At 42.6% G+C, this 23,265-nt stretch overlaps 1 protein-coding gene across 5 annotated transcripts in view; it reads right to left on the bottom strand.

The window, feature by feature from the left end:
* Positions 1 to 23,265, bottom strand: part of LOC134352074 (tektin-3-like) — a 66,592-nt gene that overhangs the window by 22,087 nt on the left and 21,240 nt on the right. For all 5 annotated transcript variants that reach the window (XM_063059207.1, XM_063059208.1, XM_063059210.1 and 2 more), the window contains exon 6: positions 18,516 to 18,738. In XM_063059207.1, the coding sequence (XP_062915277.1) occupies positions 18,516 to 18,738 (223 nt within the window). The remainder of the gene's footprint in view (positions 1 to 18,515; positions 18,739 to 23,265) is intronic.

Below are 23,265 nucleotides of genomic sequence, written 5' to 3'. Positions count from 1 at the left end.
GTGAAGTTAGAACATAGAAACAGGAGCAGGAGTCGGTCATCTGACCCGTTGAGCCTGCTCTGCCATTCAATAAGATCATGGCTGATCTGACCATGGACTCATCTCCACCTACTTGCTTTTTCCCCATAACCCTTAATTCTCCTACCCACACTGGTCCAGGAGCTTGATGGTTGTCAGGTAATAACTGTTGCTGAACCTGGTGGTGTGGGACCCAAGTCTCCTGTAGCTGCTACCCAATGGTACAAGTGAGAAGAGAGCACGCCCTGGATGGTGGAAGTCCTTGATGATGGATGCTGCTTTCTTCTGGCATCGCTCCTTGTAAATGTGTAAACTTCTACCCAGAAAATGTCAACAATTCAAGATGCTGCCTGAGCTGCTGCTACTTCCAACAGATTGTTTGTTGCAAACAGAATGCAATGCTTTTTTCGCAAGGCGATTAGCAAATGGAAATTAACAATGAGCTGCAGATGTAGACATTGAGCCAGATTGCATTGGACACCTACAGTACCTCACACCCCCCCTTCCCTGCAGTGTTGTTGGCTGCAGTAAACTTGACTCCTGCAGCCGTACAACACAGCAGAGTGGTCCATGGCGGAGGTGAGTCCTTGGGGAGTGGATCTTGTGGTAGAGAACAGTCAACTGTGGAGTAGAATGATCTAAACTGATAGAGCAGATGGCAAAAACTATAAATTCAAAACATAATCTAATTGCCAGGAAAAGATGTGAGCCCAGGAGATAACTTCGTTTTTACTATAAGTGAGGCTCGCACGTATCACATAGTAGTGTAACAACGTATGAAATTCACGTATTTTTACATATAACCCCAACACAACACAAAAGCTACAAGGCATTCACTTTCGTCACTCGTAACATGTAACATGACTGCGCCCATACAATAGGCAAAGTGTTACTGGCAAGCTGCACTGGATGATGTGGATCATAGTGTGTGAGTACAGCGTCTGATGTCACCATTTCTATCGCCTTTTGGAAAGCCACCTCACATTCCTTTGTCCATTGCCATTTCTTCCCAATCTGCGGTAATAAGTTCAAGGGGTGGAGCAGAACAGGCAGGTTTGTCAGGAACGTATTATAGTAATTAAGAAACCTTGAAAAGGACCGCAACTCTGACACATCTTATGGCCTTGGGGCATCCACCACTGCTTGAATTTTCTCAGTACACTTACGTAATCCTTGTGCATCAGTAGTGTGACCACAATAAGTGACGGTTGGTTTAAAGAAATCCTCCGTATCCACCATATCTACTCTCAGGATGAGGGGTTTCATTCTAGAACTAAGGAGATATCCTCCTTCTTCAAAGAAAGGGGCTTCCCTTCCTCCACCATCAACGCTGCCATCAACCACATCTCTTCCATTTCGCGCACATCTGCCCTCACCTCATCCTCCTGCCACCCCCTCCAGAGATAGGGTTCCTCTTTCCCTCACCTACCACCCCACCAGACTCTACGTTCAGCACATAATTCTCCGAAACTTCCGCCAGCTCCAGTGGGATCCCACCACAAGCACAGTTTTCTACAGAGATCATTCCCTATGCGACTCCCTTGTCCGTTCATCCCTCCCCGCTGATCTCCCTCCTGGCACTTATCCTTGCAAGCAGAACAAGTGCTACACCTGCCCCTACACTGCCCCTTCTCTATCATTCAGGGTTCCAATCAGTCTTTCCAGGTGAGGCGACACTTCACCTGTGAGTCCGTTTGGCTCATATACTGTTTCCAGTGTTCCCGGTGTGGCTTCCTGTATATCAGCGAGACCCGACGCAGGTTGGGAGACCACTTCGCCAAGCACCTACGCTCGGTCCGCCAGAAAAAGCAGGATCTCCCAGTGGCCACCCATTTTAATTCCACCTTCCATTCCATTCCAACATGTCAGTCCATGACCTTCTCTACTGTCGCAATGAGGCCACATTCAGGTTGGAGGAGCAACACTTTATATTCCGTCTGGGTAGCCTCCAACCTGATGGCATGAACATTGATTTCTTCAACTTCCAAAAATGGCCCCCACCACCCTCTCCTTCACCATTCTTCATTCCCATTTCCCTCTCTCACCTTATCTCCTTACCTGCCCATCGCCTCCCTCTGGTGCTCCTCCCCCTTTTCTCTCTTCCATGGCCTCTCCTATCAGATTCCCCTTCTCCAGACCTGTATCTCTTTCACCAGTCTCCCGGCTCTTTACTTCACTCCTTGTACCACCACCCCCTCTCCGGTTTCATCTCTCACCTTGTGGTTTTTCCTCCCCTCCCGGACTCCATTTTTTTCTAGTCCTGATGAAAGGCCTTGCCCGAAAAGTCGACTGTTTTCTTTGCCATAGATGCTGCCTGGCCTGCTGAGTTCCTTCAGCGTTTAGTCCATGTTGCTTGGATTTCCAGCATCTGCAGACTTTCTCTTGCTTGTGACCACAATTGTCGCATTGTGCTCCGAGTCCATAACCTTCTAAGCTTTTTAGCACTGTCTTGAGATTTTGGCCATGTTCCTTGTCATCCTTACTAGTAACAATGATGTCATCCAGGTAACACCGAGTGCCTGGACAGCCTTCTATCACCTGGTCCAAAGCTTTTGACCAGAGTGCAGGTGGAGATGCTACCCCAAAAATAAACCTATTATACTGATATAGCCCTTTGTGAGTGTTCATGGTGAGAAATACGTTGGACCCTTCTTCCATCTCCACCTGTAGAAAGGCCTCAGTTAAGTCCACTTTGCTCTGGTGTTTCCCTCCAGAAGGTTTGCAAAGATATCTTTGCAAAGAGGAGGGAGGAGAAGATGGTGGTGCGACGCAGTGCGAACAGCCGTTCCGAATGACATCATATGTGTAACTAGGGGGCCGTGCACAATCCTGATTTGATGGAGGCAGCCGTGAGAAGCACGGAGGAACACCTGGAGAAACTTCTGAAATGCCCACTTCGCTGCCGCTGCTACTGTGCGATCGAGAATCTCCAGAGACGAAGGCCCCAAATCCTCAGCTTTGCCTATTGCCAGTTGCCGGGGCCGGGATCGAAGCACTGGGCAGAGATGGTGCTCGGTGCTCAGTGTTGGAGAGCTGGTCAGAGATTTGGAGTTTTCAGACGGACTTGGAGTCGGACTGTGGTCGGATGCTTCCAGGATGCTGCATCGGCAAGTTGGAGGCGCTGGAGGTTCACCGTCTGCATGAGATGATGGAACTTTCGAGAGACTTTGAGACTTTGTACCATGCCATGGTCTGTTCCTTATCAAATTACAGTATTGCTTTGCACTGTTGTAACTATATGTTATGATTATGTGGTTTTTGTCAGTTTTTCAGTCGGTTTGTCATGTGTTTCTATGATATCATTCTGGAGAAACATTGTATCATCTCTTAATGCATGCATTATTAAATGACAATAAAAGAGGACTGCGTCTCCTCATAATCTAATCTAATCTAATCTAATATCCTCTATCCTGGACAGAGGGTATTGATCTGCTTTCAGTACTGGATTGATGGTGACCTTAAGATCATCAGAAATCCTGACGGGCCCATTCTTCTTGGCTACAGGGATTAGTGGTGTTGCCAATGGGCTCCACTCAAACTTTGGAATGAATTTGTTCAACCTCCATGCAATATAGTTCACTGGCTACTTTATCACAGGTGTTAAAAGGAACCAGACAGGTTTTGCAAAACTTGGGTGTGGCTCTTTCATTTAACACTATTTTACCCTTAATATGTTTGAGTTTTCCAATGCCATCCTTGAACACTGCTGTGGCATCATCCAGTACCTTTCTTAATTCGCTTTCTGTTGGCTTCATTGCAGGGGATGTGGCATGCAAATGGTGGATGGATCTCTAATCAAGTTGCAAATATCTCAGCCAATCATGCCCCCACAATGCTAGCCCTCCTGTTTTTACCACTTATGAGCCCAATGTGGCTTGTTGGTTGCTGTATTTCACTGCTGTGAATGTCATTCCCACACGACTTATCTTTTCCCCAGTATGAGCTCTTAGTTTGATATCTGCAGTCTTCAGTTTAATATCTTTGAAATGCTGTTCAAACTGATTTTGTGGAATGACCGAAACAACCAAACCAGAGTCCAATTCCATTTTAATTAATTTGCTGTTCACTTCTGGTGTAAGCCATATTGCTTGTCTATTAAAGTTGCTGGTGAACGCAGCAGGCCAGGCAGCATCTATAGGAAGAGGCGTAGTTGACGTTTCAGGCCGAGACAACTTCGTTAGTCCTGACGAAGGGTCTCGGCCTGAAACGTCGACTGCGCCTCTTCCTATAGATGCTGCCTGGCCTGCTGCGTTCACCAGCAACTTTGATGTATGTTGCTTGAATTTCCAGCATCTGCAGAATTCCTGTTGTTTGCTTGTCTATTGTTAGTTTTCACATTGTAACACTAAGGCTAATCAGTTCTGTGTTACTCTCATCACTCTCAGATTTTTCATCAACAGCATACAGATTAGTGCTCTTTTTAAAACTATGTCTTGGCTTTTTATCTTTAACTCTTCCCTGTGCAGTCCATTTATTTTTGTCTGCCTGACATGCTCTTGTATGTGTCCTGCTTTGCTGCATTTTCTGCAAGTTTCACTTTTAAACCTGCAGTGGTCTGTGTAGGTGAGCCCCTGCCACAACACAATTTGTTAAGCCAGGCAGGTTTCTGTTTAGACATTGCAATTTTGTTCACACTCACTTTCATTCCTGATTGCAATTTAATTGTGTTTCTGTCTGCTGTTTCTATTGATACAGCAATTTCAACTGCTCTTTTAAATGTAAGTCGTGATTCAGTTAGGAGACATTTTTGAATGCTTTCTTGTAAGATTCCACAATCAACAGTAGTTTCAGTTCTGCATTAATGCATTCCTGCATTATGTTCACAAAATCAGCAAAGCTCATTTCGGCTGGTTTGGTTTGAGCAGTCAAACTTCGAAGCAAACTGCATGTCTTTAAATCCAATGCACTCAGCAAAATTGGGTACTTGTTTCTCATTGGCTATTCCACCTGCTTTAAAATACTGCTCAATCCTTTCTGTATATAAAATCCAGTTTTTTTGTTGTGTAATCAAACACGCCAATCTTTCCAATGTAGCCAGTCATTCCTGCTCTTTTTTTTTAATGATTATTATCACCCAGTATTCACTGTTTATGAACTTGTGAATTCTTCCATTTTCTGCTTCGAAGAAAATAACGTGATGCGTTACCTATTTTTTAAACTCAAAAGTCTAGCTGCACTTCCATGGGTAGGTAGTCCTCTTGAATTCATTTTAAAAATACTTCATCAGCACTGTAATGTTTTGTAAGGAAAAGATGGGAGTCTAGGAGATAACTCACGTACATCCGTTTTTACTTTAAACAAGATGCCCACATATCACATGGTAGCATCATGACGTATGCAATTCATGTATTTTTACATATAACCCATAAAGATTTTTTAAACAAATGAAGACTGCTTAATCAACAGCATATTTACAATATTACTCAAATATTCCCGAAATATTAAGTACACAATATTAGGCAGTATCTTAAGGGAAGAAAAAAACAGTAAAGTTTAAGGAGAAAATTCCAATAGCTTGTGCAGAGACTTTTAAGAACAGCTGAAGTAAAAAAAAAAGAATTAATTTTATCACTTTTAAATTAAAAATACACTTGAAAGGTTTCAGCCCAAAACGTCAACTGTACTCTTTTTTCATAGATGCTGCCTGGCCTGCTGAGTTCCTCCAGGATTTTGAGTGTGTTGCTTGGATTTCCAGCAGATTTTTTCTTGTTTGTGATTGACTTAAAATCAGTTCAATTAGTATATTAGAATAATTTACCTTCATCTACCATTTATATTCAACCACTGACCCACATTTCAGAGGAATGGAGTTGGATTAGATGCACTAGGTATAACAAGCTAAGAGTACAGGGTTTAGAAATCAAGTGTACATAGCTCCTCAGCTTGGCAAGACCGAATCCTGCCAGTACAGTCAGTGCCAAGACCAAAGCAGGAGCGGGAACTCAGACGCACTGGGAACTGGCCTTCAATGCACTCTGTCCTTCCATCCTCCAATGCAAGGGCAAAGTCAGCAACACGCTGACCCATTAAATACAGTTAGCCAGATGTCCTCTCTGCGACCATCAGCTGAAGATATTAGGCACAATGGTAGGTCAAAGAGATTGATTTTAAGAAGTGGCACAGAGGATGGAAGATGTGGCAAGATTCAGGAAGAGATAAGACCCCAGACTGTGGCTGGTGAAGTTTTGCCAATGATAATAAAGTGATTAAGATCATGAATACTCAGAACTTCAGGAAAGAAGTTACACCGACATCACAAAAATGCCGGAGGAACTCAGCAGGCCAGGCAGCATCTATGGAAAAGAGTAAACAGTCGAAGTTTCGGGCTGAGATCCTACATCAGGACTCATGAAGGGTTTCAGCCTGAAACGTCAACTGTTTACTAATTTCCATAGATGCTACCTGGCCTGCTGAGTTCTGCCAGCATTTTGCGTGTATTACTTTGATTTCCAGCACCTGCAGATTTTCTCCTTTGTAATACTGAGATCACCATGGGTTGTAAGTCAGATGGTGATCACAGAGATGGGGAAGGGCTAGATCAAGGTGGAATCTGAGGATACGGTTAAGACTGGGAACTCTATATGGCAAGTCAACTATGCGATAAACTATCCTAATTGATTGCATCACGGACTCTGTGGAAACACATGGAAAAGTCTACAGAAAATGGTGGATACTGCGCAGACCATCAGCGCATCCCACCATTGAGCGTATCTGCATAGAGCACTGCCACAAGAATGCAGCTTCCAGCATCAAGGTCCTTCACCATCCAAACCATGTTCTCTTCTCGCCACCACCATTGGACCATTGGGGAGGAGGTACAGGAGTCTTAGATCCCACACCACCAGGTTCAGGAAGAGCTATTGCCCTACAAACATCAGGCTCCTGAACCAATGTGGACGACTTCACTTATCTCAAATCTGAACTGATTCTACAATCTACAGACTTACTTTCAAGGACTCTAAAACCAGGTTCTCATAATACCATTTTTATTTGCACAACGTGTCTACTTCTGCACGTTAGTTTTTTTTATCAGATTTTGTTTATGTATAGTTTTTCATAAATTCTATTGAATTTCTTTGGTTTTCTCTAAACGTCTGCAAGAAATTTAATCTCAAGCTAGTACTGAATATGGTAACATATACATGCTTTGATAATAAATTCTACTTTGGTTTTACTGACCCCACAAACAGAGAAGGCCACATTTACTTCCTGCTACTATCTAACCCTCTGCAATTCCAGCAACAGCAGGGTTAACATTTTTTTTTAGTGTTGGATTATAAAAGCACCACATCTGAAGCTGTACAGGAAATACTTGACTTCTCTGCCTTTGTGAAAAAGCCCAGCTGTTAATACAAAGGCTACTGAATCTTTCCTCAGCAACACACACAAAATACTGGAGGAACGCAACAGGCCAGACAGCATCTATGAAAAAGTGTGAACAGTCAACATTTTGGACTAAAGAACGGATTCAGCCCGAAATGTCAACTGTTTTCCTTTTTCCATAGATGCTGCCTGGTCTGCTGAGTTCCTCCAGCACTTTGTGGATGGATTTCCAGCATCTGCAGATTTTCTCTTGTTTGTGAATCTCTCCTCATCCCTCTTTCTTTTCACCACTGTAGAGTTCAACAAATAACTGGGTTCAAAACTCAATATAGCCCCAATTTCATATAGTCACCCGCCCACACACACACACACACACACACACTACAATAGAATAACTGAGAGAAAGACAAAGAGAACAATAGAAACACAATTACCCTATTTAACCATGGCCCAGGCCTACTCATAAATTCAGCAGTGTTACCTTTATTTCAGCTGGTGCCCATTTCATTTGTATCCCAAACAGGTCTGGAAGTCCTCAGACTTTGAAAACACTTCCAGCTGAGCCACAAGAGACTGCAGATGCCGGATTGTGCAGTCTGGGTCCTGTGCAGTGTTTTGACCCAAAACGATGGCAATTCCTAGCCCCCAGCAGATGCTGCTCCACCCACTGAGCTCCTCCCGCGGGTTGTTTGCTGCCACACATCTTCGGTGGAGATCAGGAAAAGGAAATCACAATCGGAAATGTGCTGGCCAACCTTTAACTTTTTCACTTCAAACTGAAAGATGTAATGCCTTTGAACTCTAGGGAGAATCCTAAACACACCAAGGTGCAAGTGGGTGGTGGCACGTTGGTCATACCCTAATGATCCAGATGAACACCATCCAAGTACTTTCTTGGATCCAAAGCCAACTTTTTCCCTTTTGTTTTAGAGAATTAATAGAGGTGGGGAATGCTGGGATTCATCAAACACATGTAATCTAGAGCTAAATATTTAAAAGAAAGTCAGAAGAGCTGGTAAATTGGAAGAGTGGGATTAAATGGATTGGAAAATTCATAGAGATATAGAGCACAATAGCACAGAAATAAGCCTTTGGGTAATCTTGTCCATGCAAACCATAATAGTTTATAACATAATAACTATTATACTGCCTTGTCCCAGCAATCTGCACCTGGACCATAATCACCCAGAGCCTGCCCACCCATGTACCTATCCAAACTACTTGTAAAAGTTGAAATCAAACCTGCATCCACCACTCCTGCAAATCTCCCAATCATACCTTTATTCTGCTAGAATAGATTTGCACAGATCTGGACAGTTGCTAATCGAGTTTCTCAATACCGGAAAGATGAAAAGCTTCTTCGAACTCTGTCACTCTCCGTGGAACTCTGAAGGTTATACTGTTCCCCATTTGCACCGCAGTGATAAGAAAGTCGGGCTTTGCTCTATGTTCTCAATGGATAACTTTGCTGTCCCTCAGAATAATTCTTTCATTCTCCTTAAGATTGTAAGTACACAGGTATCCTAACAGGTGATTATCGTGACATTGTTTTGTGGGGGTGCTTTTCTTTCACTGGACTAGTCGTTTGGCCATATAGCTCCTTAACCACTCAGGTTTCAGCCTTGGTCAGACCACTCAGAATGAACAAGAGTAAAATAACAGAGTTAAGTCCATTCCGGCAACTCCCTGTGTGCAACTGTTGAAAGCTTCTCACCATACTGTCTGGCTTCTCTCTCATTCACTGAATTATATATGCTTATTATGGGGATAGGTGGAAGAAAAGTGAACAAAAACTAAGAAAGTATTCCCCTTCAGCCATGAGGTGAAAAAACCCTGTGAAATGTTGGTATTAGGCGTGAGGCTTCTTTCATACCCCAAAGCCCACTCAGATGATACATGTAGGGATGAAAGTGATTCTGCAGATGCTGGAGATCTTGAGCAAAACTCACAAAATGCTGGACGAAATCAGCAATTCTATGGAAAGGAATAAACAGTCGACGTTTCAGGTTGAGACCCTTCATCAGGAAGGGGGAAGAAGCCAGCATTAACCCCCTTCCTTTCCAGTCCTGATGAAGGGTATCTGCCCAAAATGCTGACTGTTTATTCCCTCACCCCCACAGATGCTGCCTGACTTGCTGAGTTCCTCCAGCACTTTGTGCATTTGCACACATAGAAATACATCTCACCTTTAAATGGCAAAACCTTAACTGAATGGATCAGTCTGGAAATTCACTGGTGAGTTGAAAACAGGCTTATCCCAGACCAGTGTAATATTGTGCAGAAAGAATCTGTTGGGAATTTCAACTCTTGATTTTTTAATCTGGATTTGTTTTGCACCAAGTACTTTTTATCCAGCATAATGCTTCTACTATACTCCATTGGCAGTATTACAATATATAGAATTCGCCTGCAGTGATATTTTTAACTCCAGTAGTTTGGAAAAAAACACTAATCCGTTTTATTTATTGAGATACAGCGAGGAACAGGCCCTTCGAGCCACGCTGCCCAGCAATCTCAGCCTTGACAATGACCAACCAAACTTCCAACTGGTACATCTTTGGACTGTAGGCGGAAACCGGAGCACCTGGAGGAAACCCACGCAGTCACGGGAAGAACATACAAACGCCTTACAAGCAATGCTGGGAATTGAACCCGAGTCGCCTATACTGTAAAGGGTTGTGCTAACCATGATTACCATGCTGCCATACTATGCTACTGTGCCTCCATTGAGTCATTGTCATGGGGAATAAACACAGAAACTGGCGCTTCAGCTCACCACATCCAGATTACCAGAAATACACTTGCCAAGTCCATTTCCATTCATGTAATGAAGATAAGATGAATCCTATAGAGTAGATACAATCGCCCTTGAAAGATTATTGTCTGGGGATAACAATATGACTTCACCTTCAAACATTTTCAATCTTGCTTTCAGCACAAGAACAGAAAGACCATTCTTGCAAGGACAGTAACCTCTGATTCTTAAATCTCCAGTGCGGAAAAGGTTTCTCAGCTTCTACAGTACTGTGCAAAAGTCTTACACACATACATACAGCCTAAGATTTTTGCACAGTACTGTAGTAATTTTACGTATTGCATGTTACCGCTACCACAAAAAAAAACAAATTTCACGACATAATGTGAGTGACGATAAATGTGATTCTGATGTAGGTCTAGGAGTATTGCGGGGAAGGCGGATGAGTTGAGGGTGTGGATTGACACGTGGAATTATGATGTTGTAGCAATTAGTGAAACTTGGCTACAGGAGGGGCAGGACTGGCAGCTTAATATTCCAGGGTTCCAATGTTTCAGATGTGATCGAGGCAGAGGAATGAAAGGTGGGGGAGTAGCATTGCTTGTTAGGGAAAATATTACAGCAGTGCTCAGGCAGGACAGATTAGAGGGCTTGTCTACTGAGTCCTTATGGGTGGAGCTGAGAAACAGGAAAGGTATGGCCACATTAGTGGGATTGTATTACAGACCACCCAATAGTCAACGAGACTTGGAAGAGCAAATCTGCAGAGAGATAGCAGACAACTGCAGGAAACATAAAGTTGTGGTGGTAGGGGATTTTAATTTTCCATACATTGATTGGGACTCCCATACTGTTAGGGGTCTAGATGGTTTAGAGTTTGTAAATGTGTTCAGGAAAGTTTTCTAAATCAGTATATAGAGGGACCAACTAGAGGGGATGCAATATTGGATCTCCTGTTAGGAAACGAATTAGGGCAAGTGACGGAAGTCTGTGTAGGGGAGCACTTTGGTTCCAGTGATCATAAACGCCATTAGTTTCAATTTGATCATGGACAAGGATAGATCTGGTCCTAGGGTTGAGGTTCTGAACTGGAAGAAGGCCAAATTTGAAGAAATGAGAAAGGATCTAAAAAGCGTGGATTGGGACAGGTTGTTCTCTGGCAAAGATGTGATTGGTAGGTGGGAAGCCTTCAAAGGGGAAATTTTGAGAGTGCAGAGTTTGTATGTTCCTGTCAGGATTAAAGGCAAATTGAAGAGGAATAAGGAACCTTGGTTCTCAAGGGATATTGCAACTCTGATAAAGAAGAAGAGGGAGTTGTATGAAATGTATAGGAAACAGGGGGTAAATCAGGTGCTTGAGGAGTATAAGAAGTGCAAGAATATACGTAAGAAATAAGTCAGGAGGGCAAAAAGAAGACATGAGGTTGCCTTGGCAGTCAAAGTGAAGGATAATCCAAAGAGCTTTTACAAGTATATTAAGAGCAAAAGGATTGTAAGGGATAAAATTGGTCCCCTTGAAGATCAGAGTGGTTGGCTTTGTGCGGAACCAAAGGAAATGGGGGAGATCTTAAACAGGTTTTTTGCGTCTGTATTTACTAAGGAAGCTGGCATGAAATCTATGGAATTGAGGGAATCAAGTAGTGAGACCATGGCAACTGTATAGATTGAAAAGGAGGAGGTGCTTGCTGTTTTGAGGAAAATTATAGTGGATAAATCCCCAGGACCTGACAGGGTGTTCCTCGGACCTTGAAGGAGACTAGTGTTGAAATTGCGGGGGCCCTGGCAGAAATATTTAAAATGTCGCTGTCTACGGGTGAAGTGCCGGAGGATTGGAGAGTGGCTCATGTTGTTCCGTTGTTTAAAAAAGGATCGAAAAGTAATCCAGGAAATTATAGGCCGGTGAGTTTAACGTCAGTAGTAGGTAAGTTATTGGAGGGAGTACTAAGAGACAGAATCTACAAGCATTTGGATAGACAGGGGTTTATTAGGGAGAGTCAACATGGCTTTGTGCGTGGTAGGTCATGTTTGACCAATCTGTTGGAGTTTTTCAAGGAGGTTACCAGGAAAGTGGATGAAGGGAAGGCAGTGGATATTGTCTACATGGACTTCAGTAAGGCCTTTGACAAGGTCCCGCATGGGAGGTTAGTTAGGAAAATTCAGTCGCTAGGTATATATGGAGAGGTGGTAAATTGGATTGGACATTGGCTCGATGGAAGAAGCCAGAGAGTGGTGGTAGAAAATTGCTTCTCTGAGTGGAGGCCTGTGACTAGTGGTGTGCCACAGGGATCAGTGCTGGGTCCATTGTTATTTGTCATCTATATCAATGATCTGGATGATAATGTGGTAAATTGGATCAGCAAGTTTGCTGATGATACAAAGATTGGAGCTGTAGTAGACAGTGAGGGAGGTTTTCAGAGCCTGCAAAGGGACTTGGACCAGCTGGAAAAATGGGCTGAAAAATGGCAGATGGAGTTTAATACTGACAAGTGTGAGGTATTGCACGTTGGAAGGACAAACCAACGTAGAACATACAGGGTTAATGATAAGGCACTGAGGAGTGCAGTGGAACAGAGGGATCTGGGAATACAGATACAAAATTCCCTAAAAGTGTCGTCACAGGTAGATAGGGTCGTAAAGAGAGCTTTTGGTACATTGGCCTTTATTAATCGTAGTATTGAGTATAAGAGCTGGAATGTTATGATGAGGTTGTATAAGGCATTGGTGAGGCCGAATCTGGAGTACTGTGTTCAGTTTTGGTTACCAAATTACAGGAAGGATATAAATAAGGTTGAAAGAGTGCAGAGAAGGTTTACAAGGATGTTGCCGGGACTTGAGAAACTCAGTTACAGAGAAAGGTTGAATAGGTTAGGACTTTATTCCCTGGAGCGTAGAAGAATGAGGGGAGATTTGATAGAGGTATATAAAATTATGATGGGTATAGATAGAGTGAATGCAAGCAGGCTTTTTCCACTGAGGCAAGGGGAGAAAAAAACCAGAGGACATGGGTTAAGGGTGAGGGGGGAAAAGTTTAAAGGGAACATTAGGGGGGGCTTCTTCACACAGAGAGTGGTGGGAGTATGGAATGAGCTGCCAGACGAGGTGGTAAATGCGGGTTCTTTTTTAACATTTAAGAATAAATTGGACAGATACATGGATGGGAGGTGTGTGGAGGGATATGGTCTGTGTGCAGGTCAGTGGGACTAGGCAGAAAATGGTTCGGCACAGCCAAGAAGGGCCAAAGGGCCTGTTTCTGTGCTGTAGTTTCTATGGTTCTATGGTTCTATGGTTCTTTTGTGGACTGAGAGTGGGAAGGGGCAGGGAGAGGAATATCATGGTTGGGAAAAGGGGAAGAGAGAGGGGAAGGAGCTGAAAGCATCAGAGAGACATTCTGTAATAAGCACTAAACCAATTGTTTGGAATCAAGTGATCTTGCCTGGTGTCACAGGCAAGGTCTTCACCCCCTGCCCCAGTACTCCTTCTCTGCCACCTGGTCCCACACCGTTTCCACAGTATTCCACCCTCACCATTCCCAACATCATTTGCTCCCGCTGGATTTACAAACTCACTCCCTGCTCCATGTTGACAAATACAGTACTGTGCAAAAGTCTTTGGCACCCCAGCTATGTATATGTCCCTAAGACTTTTGCACAGTATTGTACTTCGTTAGGCCTTCTAAGTATATCGTTCATGAGATAAGCAGAAGAGATCCCGAAGATGCTGGAAATCCAGAGCAACACACACAAAATGCTAGAGGAACTCAGCAGGTCAGGCAGCACCTACGGAGAAGAATAAACAGTCAGCATTTCACACCATCCCTCTCTTCAAGACTGGAAAGGGAAGTTAGAAAAGCCTGAATAAACAGCTGGGAGAAGGGAAGGTGTGCAAGCCTGCAGGCGATAGGCGACAAATTTTGCTGCTAAAGTCCACAGATTTAAAGGAATTAACCTGCTGAATAGTCATCACACTCACTCTAAAACAAGAATAGTACTCCTCTGGGCAAATCTCATTTCAGGCAGCATCTTTTCACATTATAAATTACATTTTATTTCGATATAAGAGGCTATTTGGCACATCTGAGTAATGCTGGCTCTCAGGGTAATTGCACTGTTCCCATTCCCTCAATCTTCACATATGACTGTAATATACTCCCCCTCACACTCCTCAATGTTTCTCCTACTGCCCACTTACACTAAAAGTTATTTTGCAGTAATAAATTACTCTACCAACCAACATCTTTAAAATGGGGAAGCAATCTTAAATGGTCCCAGGGAAAAGATGCAAACTCCACACAAACTGACTGCAGGAGCCATGGGGCACCAGCCTTGCCTGTGTGCTCCACAGTGTGTGCATGCATCCTTAACTAGAATGGAGAACTCTAATAGGGGATGGATTCCCTTAATGGCGGAGGCCCGTGCATGACCTTGTTTTGTCATGGGAGGCTGGCGCATGGACAGCGGCCACATGCTATTTGACAGATCGGGGTCAGAGTCCAGTGTCAGGGAACGCAAGGTGACTGGGAACCCTTCACTGCTGCACCTTCCTCCGCTTTCACTGTCATTGTTTTTCGTCAACATCTTCCGCCAGCTCCACCATCGAGTCTTGGTTGGATTGCTCTTTGTCTGGAACTTGTCCCCTGATCTTACCACAAAGGCGGCAAATGTGTACATGCTGGAAGTCAAAGTAGCACCCACAAAATGCTGGAGGAACTCAGTAGGCCAGGCAGCATCTACTGAAAAGAGTAAACAGTCGATGCTTTGGGACGAGACTCTTCATCAGGACTCTCAGCTGAAACGTCGACTGCCTCCTCTTTTCCGTAGATGCAGCCTAGCCTGCTGAGCTCCTCCTTGAATCTAACTCCACGGGTGACTCCTCCATCCACCCTGTACCAGTATCTAAATTACAGGCGGCATCGTGTGAGTTCATCCTAAATGACTATTTCCACTGGGTTGGAGCTTTTATGCAAATGGCAGCTCTATAATTTTGTGCTGATGGGCAGATCTTCCTGCATGGTTGAAGGGACAGATATTTGAGTGTGTGGTACTGTTTAAGAGGTGGATCAACAAACATCTCTCAGACAACTTCCCATTCAACTTTGTGAAAAGAAAGAGTCTTTATTCTTCCAAACTTCATTACAGAGGCCACATTAAGTAAATATTTATTTTCTTTTCTAACTATTATTTACCCACAAACTGAGAACAAAAATGATTGTGGATTAGCTAACAGATTCTATGAAGTATTGAAATGAACAAACATGAAGGACTATTGATCACATTGTCAAAATTAACTAATGGACTGTGGTGAATAAAGGCACATGCTATTGTTTCCAATGTCAAAATTAAAACAGGTAAAACATTTGCTGGAAGGAGCCTATGGGGAACAAATAGTCGTCAGTGATTTGTATGAAAGGAACTTCAGTTTCCAAGACTTCGTTTTAACATTCATTTATCATGTACAATTGATTGTAGTAAGTTTCCTTGGCATCAGAAACAATGCCTGTAACACTTCAAAGCCCAACATGAATAACCTAGCCAATTCTCATAACACAAGAGATGTTTTGCTGGGAATTAAGTCATGCATGAGGAACTACATAAAGAGGCTATCAGAATTACTTTTATACTAAGCAAAATAAACAAGCGCACACAGTGGCCACTTTATTAGGTACACAAGCCCACCTAATCAGCCAATCATGTTGCAGCAACTCAATGCATAAAAGCATGCAGGCATGGTCAAGAGGCTCAGTTGTTGCTTGGACAAGACATCAGAATGGGGAAGAAATATGATCTCAGTGACTTTGACCGTGGAACGATTGTTGGTGCCAGATAGGATGGTTTGAGTTTCTCAGAAACTGTTGATCTCCTTGGATTTTCATGTACAACAATCTCTAAGTTTACAGACAATGGTGCAATAAACAAAAAAAATCCAGTGAATGGTAGTTCTGTGGGTGAATACACCTTGTTGATGAGAGAGGTCAAAAGAGAATGGTTAAACTGGTTCAAGCTGACCGGAAGGCAACAGTAACTCGGATACCATGCTTACAACAATGGAACGCAGAAGAGCATCTCTAACGTACCTAATAAAGTTGCTACTGAGTGTATATGCTCAGACAGGGAATGCATCCTCTCTAGCATTGCCATCTGAAAATAAATTTAGCTGTTTGATCAAATCATCCCCAAAAAATCTGAGATTCGTGCACAAATAAATGTTGTGAACAGAAGTGCCAAAGAAGTGGGAAAATGTCATGACTGAGATTATATCAGTAGGACTGACATAATACAAAATAACAAAGCTGTTTGATAGGATGAATTTTCTACACGCAGAGGCGTGAAATTAGAATCCTTCACTCTCAACAAAAGGGCTTATCTGTAGTCCATTTGATTTTTCATGCCCAAGTTTAGCTCTTGCAAGAGCGAGAGCGGGTTTGGTACTGGAATGGGTTGTGACTGAGAGAAGGGTCAAGGTATTCAAGAGAGTGATTGTGCTGAAAATAAACAGGTAGGAAACCATCAGCACCGAACAGTTTCAATATAGAGTCATGAGAATTACTCTTTCATTTAAAGGTCCACATCCAGGTTATTTTTATCCTATGTCTTTTCTTTGGTGGTGGACTGTATCAACGCTTTTAAGGACTATCCTAATGCCAGCTGTATCACAGGCAAGCCACTTTACTTCAGGACTACCAAATAGGCAAGTGAATTAAAATGACTTTCAAGGTACTCATTATAATACCTACACCACAGCAAACAAGAGAAAATCTGCAGATGCTGGAAATTCAAGCAACACACACAAAATGCTGGTGGAATGCAGCAGGCAGGCAGCATCTATAGGAAGGAGTACAGTCAACGTTTCAGGCCGAGGCCCTTCGCCTGATGGCATTTTGTGTGTGTTACCTACACCACTGCGATGGTTTCTGGTTCAGAATGTGTACAGCGTAGTGTCACAATGGTTCAATTGGGTTCCTAACGCACAGCTGTAAAACAAGTACAGCATCATCAGACATCTGTTCCACAACATGAACTTGGCACTGGGCTGCGAATGACCGTTAATGTCCCAGGATTGAAAGGTGAAAGTACCATTATGGTGACCAGCAACTTGCATTCGCCACTACTGTGGTTTCCATTTGCCTGGTCATGTCAGAAGAGCAGAGAATTTGCATTAGCTCTCCAATGTGCTCAATTTTGAAAGCCATGTCTCAATTCATAAGACCATAATGCTTCGGAGCAGAATTAGGCCACCTGGCCCATTGAGTCTGCTCCACCATTCCCATATGACTGATCTATTATCCTTCTCAACCCTATTTTCCTGCCTTCTCTCTGTAACCTCTGTTGACCTTACTAATTAAGTACCTATTAACCCCTGCTTTAAATACACCCAATGGCTGGGCATTCACAGCCGCCTGTGGCAACGAATTCCATAGATTCATCATCCTCTGGCCAAAGGAATTCAGGGACACAATGGATTATAAATCACTTGTTGGTTATGTGCTACCCTAGTAGCAGCTAAGTAGGATTTTGGTTGAATGATATATCCACTATAAAACTCAAATCACTCAGTGTTCACTTTATTAGGTACCTCCTATGTTTAATAAGGTGGCCGCTGAGTCTGTACTCGTGGTCTTCTGCTGCTGTAGCCCATCCGCTTCAAGCTTCGACATGCTGTGCATTCAGAGATGCTCTTCTGCACATGTGGTTATTTGAGTTACTGTCGCCTTTCTGTCAGCTTGAACCAGTCTGGCCATTCTCCTCTGATCTATCTCATTAACAAGGCAGTTTCACCCACAGAAGTACTGCTCACTGGGTGTTTTTTCGTTTATCGCACCACCTCTGTAAGCTCTAGAGACTGCTATGGGTGAAATTCCCAGAAAATCAGCAGTTTCTGAGATACTCAAAGCTCCCTGTCTGGCACCAACAATCCTTCCACAGTCAAAGTCACTTAGATAACTTTTCTTTCCTGTTCTGATGTCTGGCCTGAACAATAACTGAACCTCTTGACCATGTCTACATGCTTTTATGCACTAAGTTGCTGCCACATGATTGGCTGATTAGATATTTGCATTAACAAGCATGTATGCCGAATAAAGTGGCCTCTGGCCTCTGAGTGGATATCCTTTTCTCTATTTCCTTCCTATCACCAGGCCTTTTAATTACACTGGATAAACAACAAGGCTAGAACTTGTTACTTCAAATATTAGGGACATGAACAGTACTGTGGAAAAAATGCAGTTTCCAACCAACTTACATCCTAGTACATCATTTCTTCATTAATATTTGGATAGAACCCTAAAATTCTCTGACCTAATGGAACTGAGCAGTTCAAGAAGGCTCAATATTACCACCAACCCTTGGTAACGAAAGGCAAAACTACATCTTCCAAACATTCCACATTTCTTAGACACATGCACAATGTCAGTTTCTGTCCCTTACCTTTGCCAAGTGCATCTGTAACTTTTTCTTGGCATCACCAATCTCAAAGATGCGATGCGTAAATGCAAGATTGACGTTGTTAAATTGCTTCCACAACTCCTCGGACGTGGCAGCTAGAAGCTTCTCAAGCTCATCTCGCAGTCTTGATGAAGCTGCGCGCTCACACTGTGAACGTAGAATGTTGTCTTCGGTATACTTCAACCAGGAATCAGGCGTAGTTATCCTATGAAAATACACCCATGAATTGCTTCATATAGAATGTGCAATTTAAGTTGGTTTGAACTTAAAGCCTGCTTAAAAATAGGTGTATTAAAATTTGCAAATCAACTGTTAATCAGAGTTTAAAATAAATTTCAAAGTAGATTTATTACTAAAGAATGAACAGTATATATCACCATATACTATGCTGAGACTCATTTTTGTAGGTATTCACGGTAGACATAAAGAAATATACAATGGGATCAATGAAAAACTACACACAAAGACAAACAATCAATGTGCAAAAGACAAACTATGAAAACAAAAAATAAAAATTATTATTTATCAGATTTTATTCAGCGTTCAAATCATCAGTTGATGGAAATTCTACCATACGCTCCCTTGTACTTGACTTAAAACAGTTAAGTAAAGTGTACCATTCGAGGCCAGTGAGACAGAGGAATCATTGAGTCAGCCAATGTACAGTAAGCAACAGAAATGCTGTTTATCTTTGTGGTGAGAGAATATGTGTTTACAAACTCCATTCCTCCACAACCACATTTAATGACTCAGAACATTAAAATGGAGGCAGGAGTGTTCGTCCAAACAGCCTCCTTAACTCTTCCTGTGAAATGTTTCATAGCCAACATGCTGGTGCTCTGTCTGCTTAGTGCCTGCACCATGTCAAACTGAATAGGAGGTGGAACGTCCGCGTGATGATTTCCTCATTGGATTTACAGACCAGAGAAATGGATGGCATAATTCCTTCAGTGCCACCGCACTGAGAATTGCAGAGCTGCTCTAGAAGGGGAATGGATAACAAACAGACCAATATATTCCAGCTGGGTGCCTCAGCCAAGTGTTAAAGTCAGCCAGCTGCTCTTGATTGGAAAATGAAGTTTAGGACTGGAAGTATTTAAAAAAAAAATTATTGCATGCTTTTTGTGATATTCTTCTTCAAAATCATGACACCACAAGCTCGAAGTTTATTTTGTACTGAAAGCTACGGCCTCGGACTCTTCTGTGGTCATGCCCTAAGGAGAGGTCATTCAACAAGAGGTAATCATGCACCACAATAAGACAGTAATGCTTGTTTAGACGACTGGCTGGTGAAGATCTCTGTGAAAAAAAAAAGCCATCTGGCAAAACCATCCTCTGCAGAGCTAATCAAACTTATGCCTGAATGTTGATAACTTGTCTCAACAGCCTGTAATAAAAGAGGAAATTGAGATAATTAAGTGGAAGAAAAAATTATTCTCCCCACTTTGCAGCCCTCTACAATTGACTTTATTACAAAGATACACATTTGCTAATAGCTTTTTCAAGCACCAGGTGGACTAATGTTTTTATTGGAGGGGAGATGGCATTGCTGATGGAAAGATTTATCTGGCTGTGGTACCTGGGCTAAGCAGCACAGTTCTACGTACTTATCTTTCCTCTTTCACAGTTTCAGGGCAAATTCCAGACAAAAGTGCAATACCAGGTCTGTACTTACTTTGAAAACCACTTCCTGCCTCCACTCTTAGGGAAATCAGAAAATTACTGCAACAGCTGCAGGCAAATAATATCCCAGTCAATACTGGATTGAAAACCATTGGTTTCTGACTGCTTTAGAACTACCATGTTGCAAGGAAAATGCATTGGTAATTTATAAAATTACCTTTAAGTTCTAATGTCCTCCCATCTCTGTGAGGTTGTACTGGGATTTCCCTGCAGTACAACCTCACATTGACCAGTCTTCCCAAACTTCCATGTAAGTGTCCACTTTCATGAGAGAACTTTGGCAGGAGACCACTTCAAGCTTTCAGCAGACAGGATGGAAAGATACAAGCAAACTACACTCTGGGCCAGCATTCGCAATGGACACTATCAAATGACGGACCAGCCTCAGAATTCCCAGGACTCCCTGAGTCAACTGATTGGATTTTACTAAAATGCATGCTTTACAGCTGAGTGTTCTATAGTGACAGATGTGACTCAGTGGGGAGCTCTTTTACTTCTGCATCAGAAGATTGTGGCTTCAAATTCCACTACAGAGACTTCAAGTTAAAACTCCATTTTGACCCTCCAGTTTAGTACTAAGAGCATGCGGTTCAAGGGTCTCGGCCCGAAATGTCGCTCTGATGGTATGAAACAAAGACCAGAGTTTACTGTTGCATCGAGAACTGGTCATTCCACTGAAATAAAAGCTAAACATCATTGAAGGAGCTTTGACCAGAAGCCTACGTCTTGTTTGGCATCTTTGCCCAAGTATGTCATCTTCAGCTGCAATAGAAGTGCCAACCAACTTTTATGCAATGGGAAACTGGGAAAAAAACTGAAGTCAATTTAGGCCATTGTTGGTTCAAAGTAAATTCATTATCAAATTACATATTTGTCATTATATAAAACCCTGAGATTCATTTTATTGCAGGCACGCTCAATAGATCTATAGAATAATAGCCATAACAGAATCAATGAAAGACTGCCCAACTTGGGCGGTCAACCAGAGTGCATAAGATAACAACCTGTGCAAATACAATAGGAAGAAATGATAACAATAATGCAATACAATTAATGTGTGCAAAAAGACACACTGGGTTTCATCCAGAAACTGGGAAAACTCCTCCTCAGATGCACTCATGTCCAGGTTGCCTGAGTGTAGATACATTGATGTTTTGGGTAAAGACTTTCCATGCAGGCCTACACTCAACTCTGCAGTAAAGGAAAGCCTTCAAGCCTGATTGAGATCGATCTCTTCTGATGAATCTTTTGCACCAGTGCCTCCGACTCGTCCTTATTAATGGAAGTAGCTTTGTTCACACATCTCACCTATTGCATTGTGAACAAATTAGGCTCTGTTATCACAACGGCCTTCTTAATGGCAAGCTGTTGATTTCCTTGATTATGTAGGGCAGAGGCCAGTTATTGCCCAGTTCATAGGACGGGAGAGGGTAATCCATAGAGAGATGTGTTGCAAATCACTCTCCGTGCCAAAAGGTATTCAGTTTTAATTTGTTCAGACAAAAAACTGGATTCATGTTTGGACAATTATTTCTAGACTAGGCATGACATAGATCAGGTGCTGTGAAAAGCTTTCCCTCTTCGTTCCAACCAGCAGTATGACTTCAGATTAAAATGAAAGCAGTGAAACTGTGAATAGAAGATGTTTATATGGACTCAGTAAGGACACGACTTGACATTCCTCAGTGTAACAAGAAGTCTGAAGCTAAGTACTCATCTCTGATTACTAAGGAGAAGGTGCTCAGAAAGCTGAGCGGTATAAAGGTAGACAAGTCACCTGGGCAGATGGACTACTCACAAGGGTTCTTAAAGAGGTAACAAGATGGTGGAGCATTAATAGTGATCTTTCAAGAAGTACTAGATTCTGGAATGGTTCTGGAGGACTGGAAAGTTCAAAGTTCAACGTAAAAATTATTATCAGAGTACCACATACAGCCCTGAGATTCTTTTTCCTGCAGGCATACTACGCTAATCTAAAGAACAGTAACAGTAAACAAGATCAATGGACAATAAACTGTGTAAATGTAAATATAAATAAATAAAATGTATGAAATAACAAGGTAAAGAATCCTTAAAATGAGACCATTGGTTGTTGGAACACCAGAAATAGAATGAGTGTAGTTACCCCCTTTTGTTCAAGAGCCTGATGGTTGAGGGGTAGTAACTGTTCTTGAACCTGGTAGTGCAAGTCCTGAGGCATCTGTACCTTCTACCTGATGACAACTATCAGAGCCTGGGTGGTGAAGATCTTTGATGATGGATGCTGCTTTTCTATGGCAACATTTCATGTAGATGTGCTCAATGGTCCGGAGGGCTTTACTCGTGACATACTAGGCCAAGTTCACGACCTTTTGTAGGACTTTCTGCTCAAAGGTGTTGGTGTTCCCATACCAGCATACTTTCCACCACACACCTGCAGAAGTTAGCCAAGGTTTTTGATGACATTCTGAACATCCTGAAGAAGTAGAAGCGCTGTTGTGTTTTCTTTGGAATTATATTTAAATTATGGGTCCAGGTCCGGTCCTCTGGGATAGTGACACCCAGGAATTTAAAGTTGCTGACCCTCTCCACCTCTGATCCTCTGATGGGCCTCTAGTTTCTCTCTCTTGAAATCTAATATCAATTCCTTGGTCTTACTGACATTAAGTGAAAGGTTGTTGTAATTAAACCACTCAGCCAAATTATCAATTTCCCTCCTGAATGCTGATTCATCACCACCTTTGATATGGCTCACAACAGTGGTGTAATCAGCAAACTTGTATATGGTGTTGGAGTTGTATTTAGCCACACAATCATAGGTGTAATGCAGATGTCATTCCACTCTTTATGAAGGGAGGGAGACAGAGGAAAGGAAATTCTAGGCCAGTTATCCTGATTTCAGCGTTGGGAAGATGTTAGGAGTCCATTATCAAGGATGAGGTTTTGGGATACTTGGAGGCACATGATAAAGAGGGCCAAAATCAGCATTGTTTCCTTCAGGGGAAATCTCGCCTGACCAATTTGTTGAATTCTTCGAGGAAATAACAAGCAGGATAGACAAAGGAGAGTC

Source organism: Mobula hypostoma, chromosome 9 (genome assembly GCF_963921235.1).
Source record: "Mobula hypostoma chromosome 9, sMobHyp1.1, whole genome shotgun sequence".
NCBI lineage: Eukaryota > Metazoa > Chordata > Chondrichthyes > Myliobatiformes > Myliobatidae > Mobula > Mobula hypostoma.
This window is presented reverse-complemented; position numbering and strand designations above follow the sequence as displayed.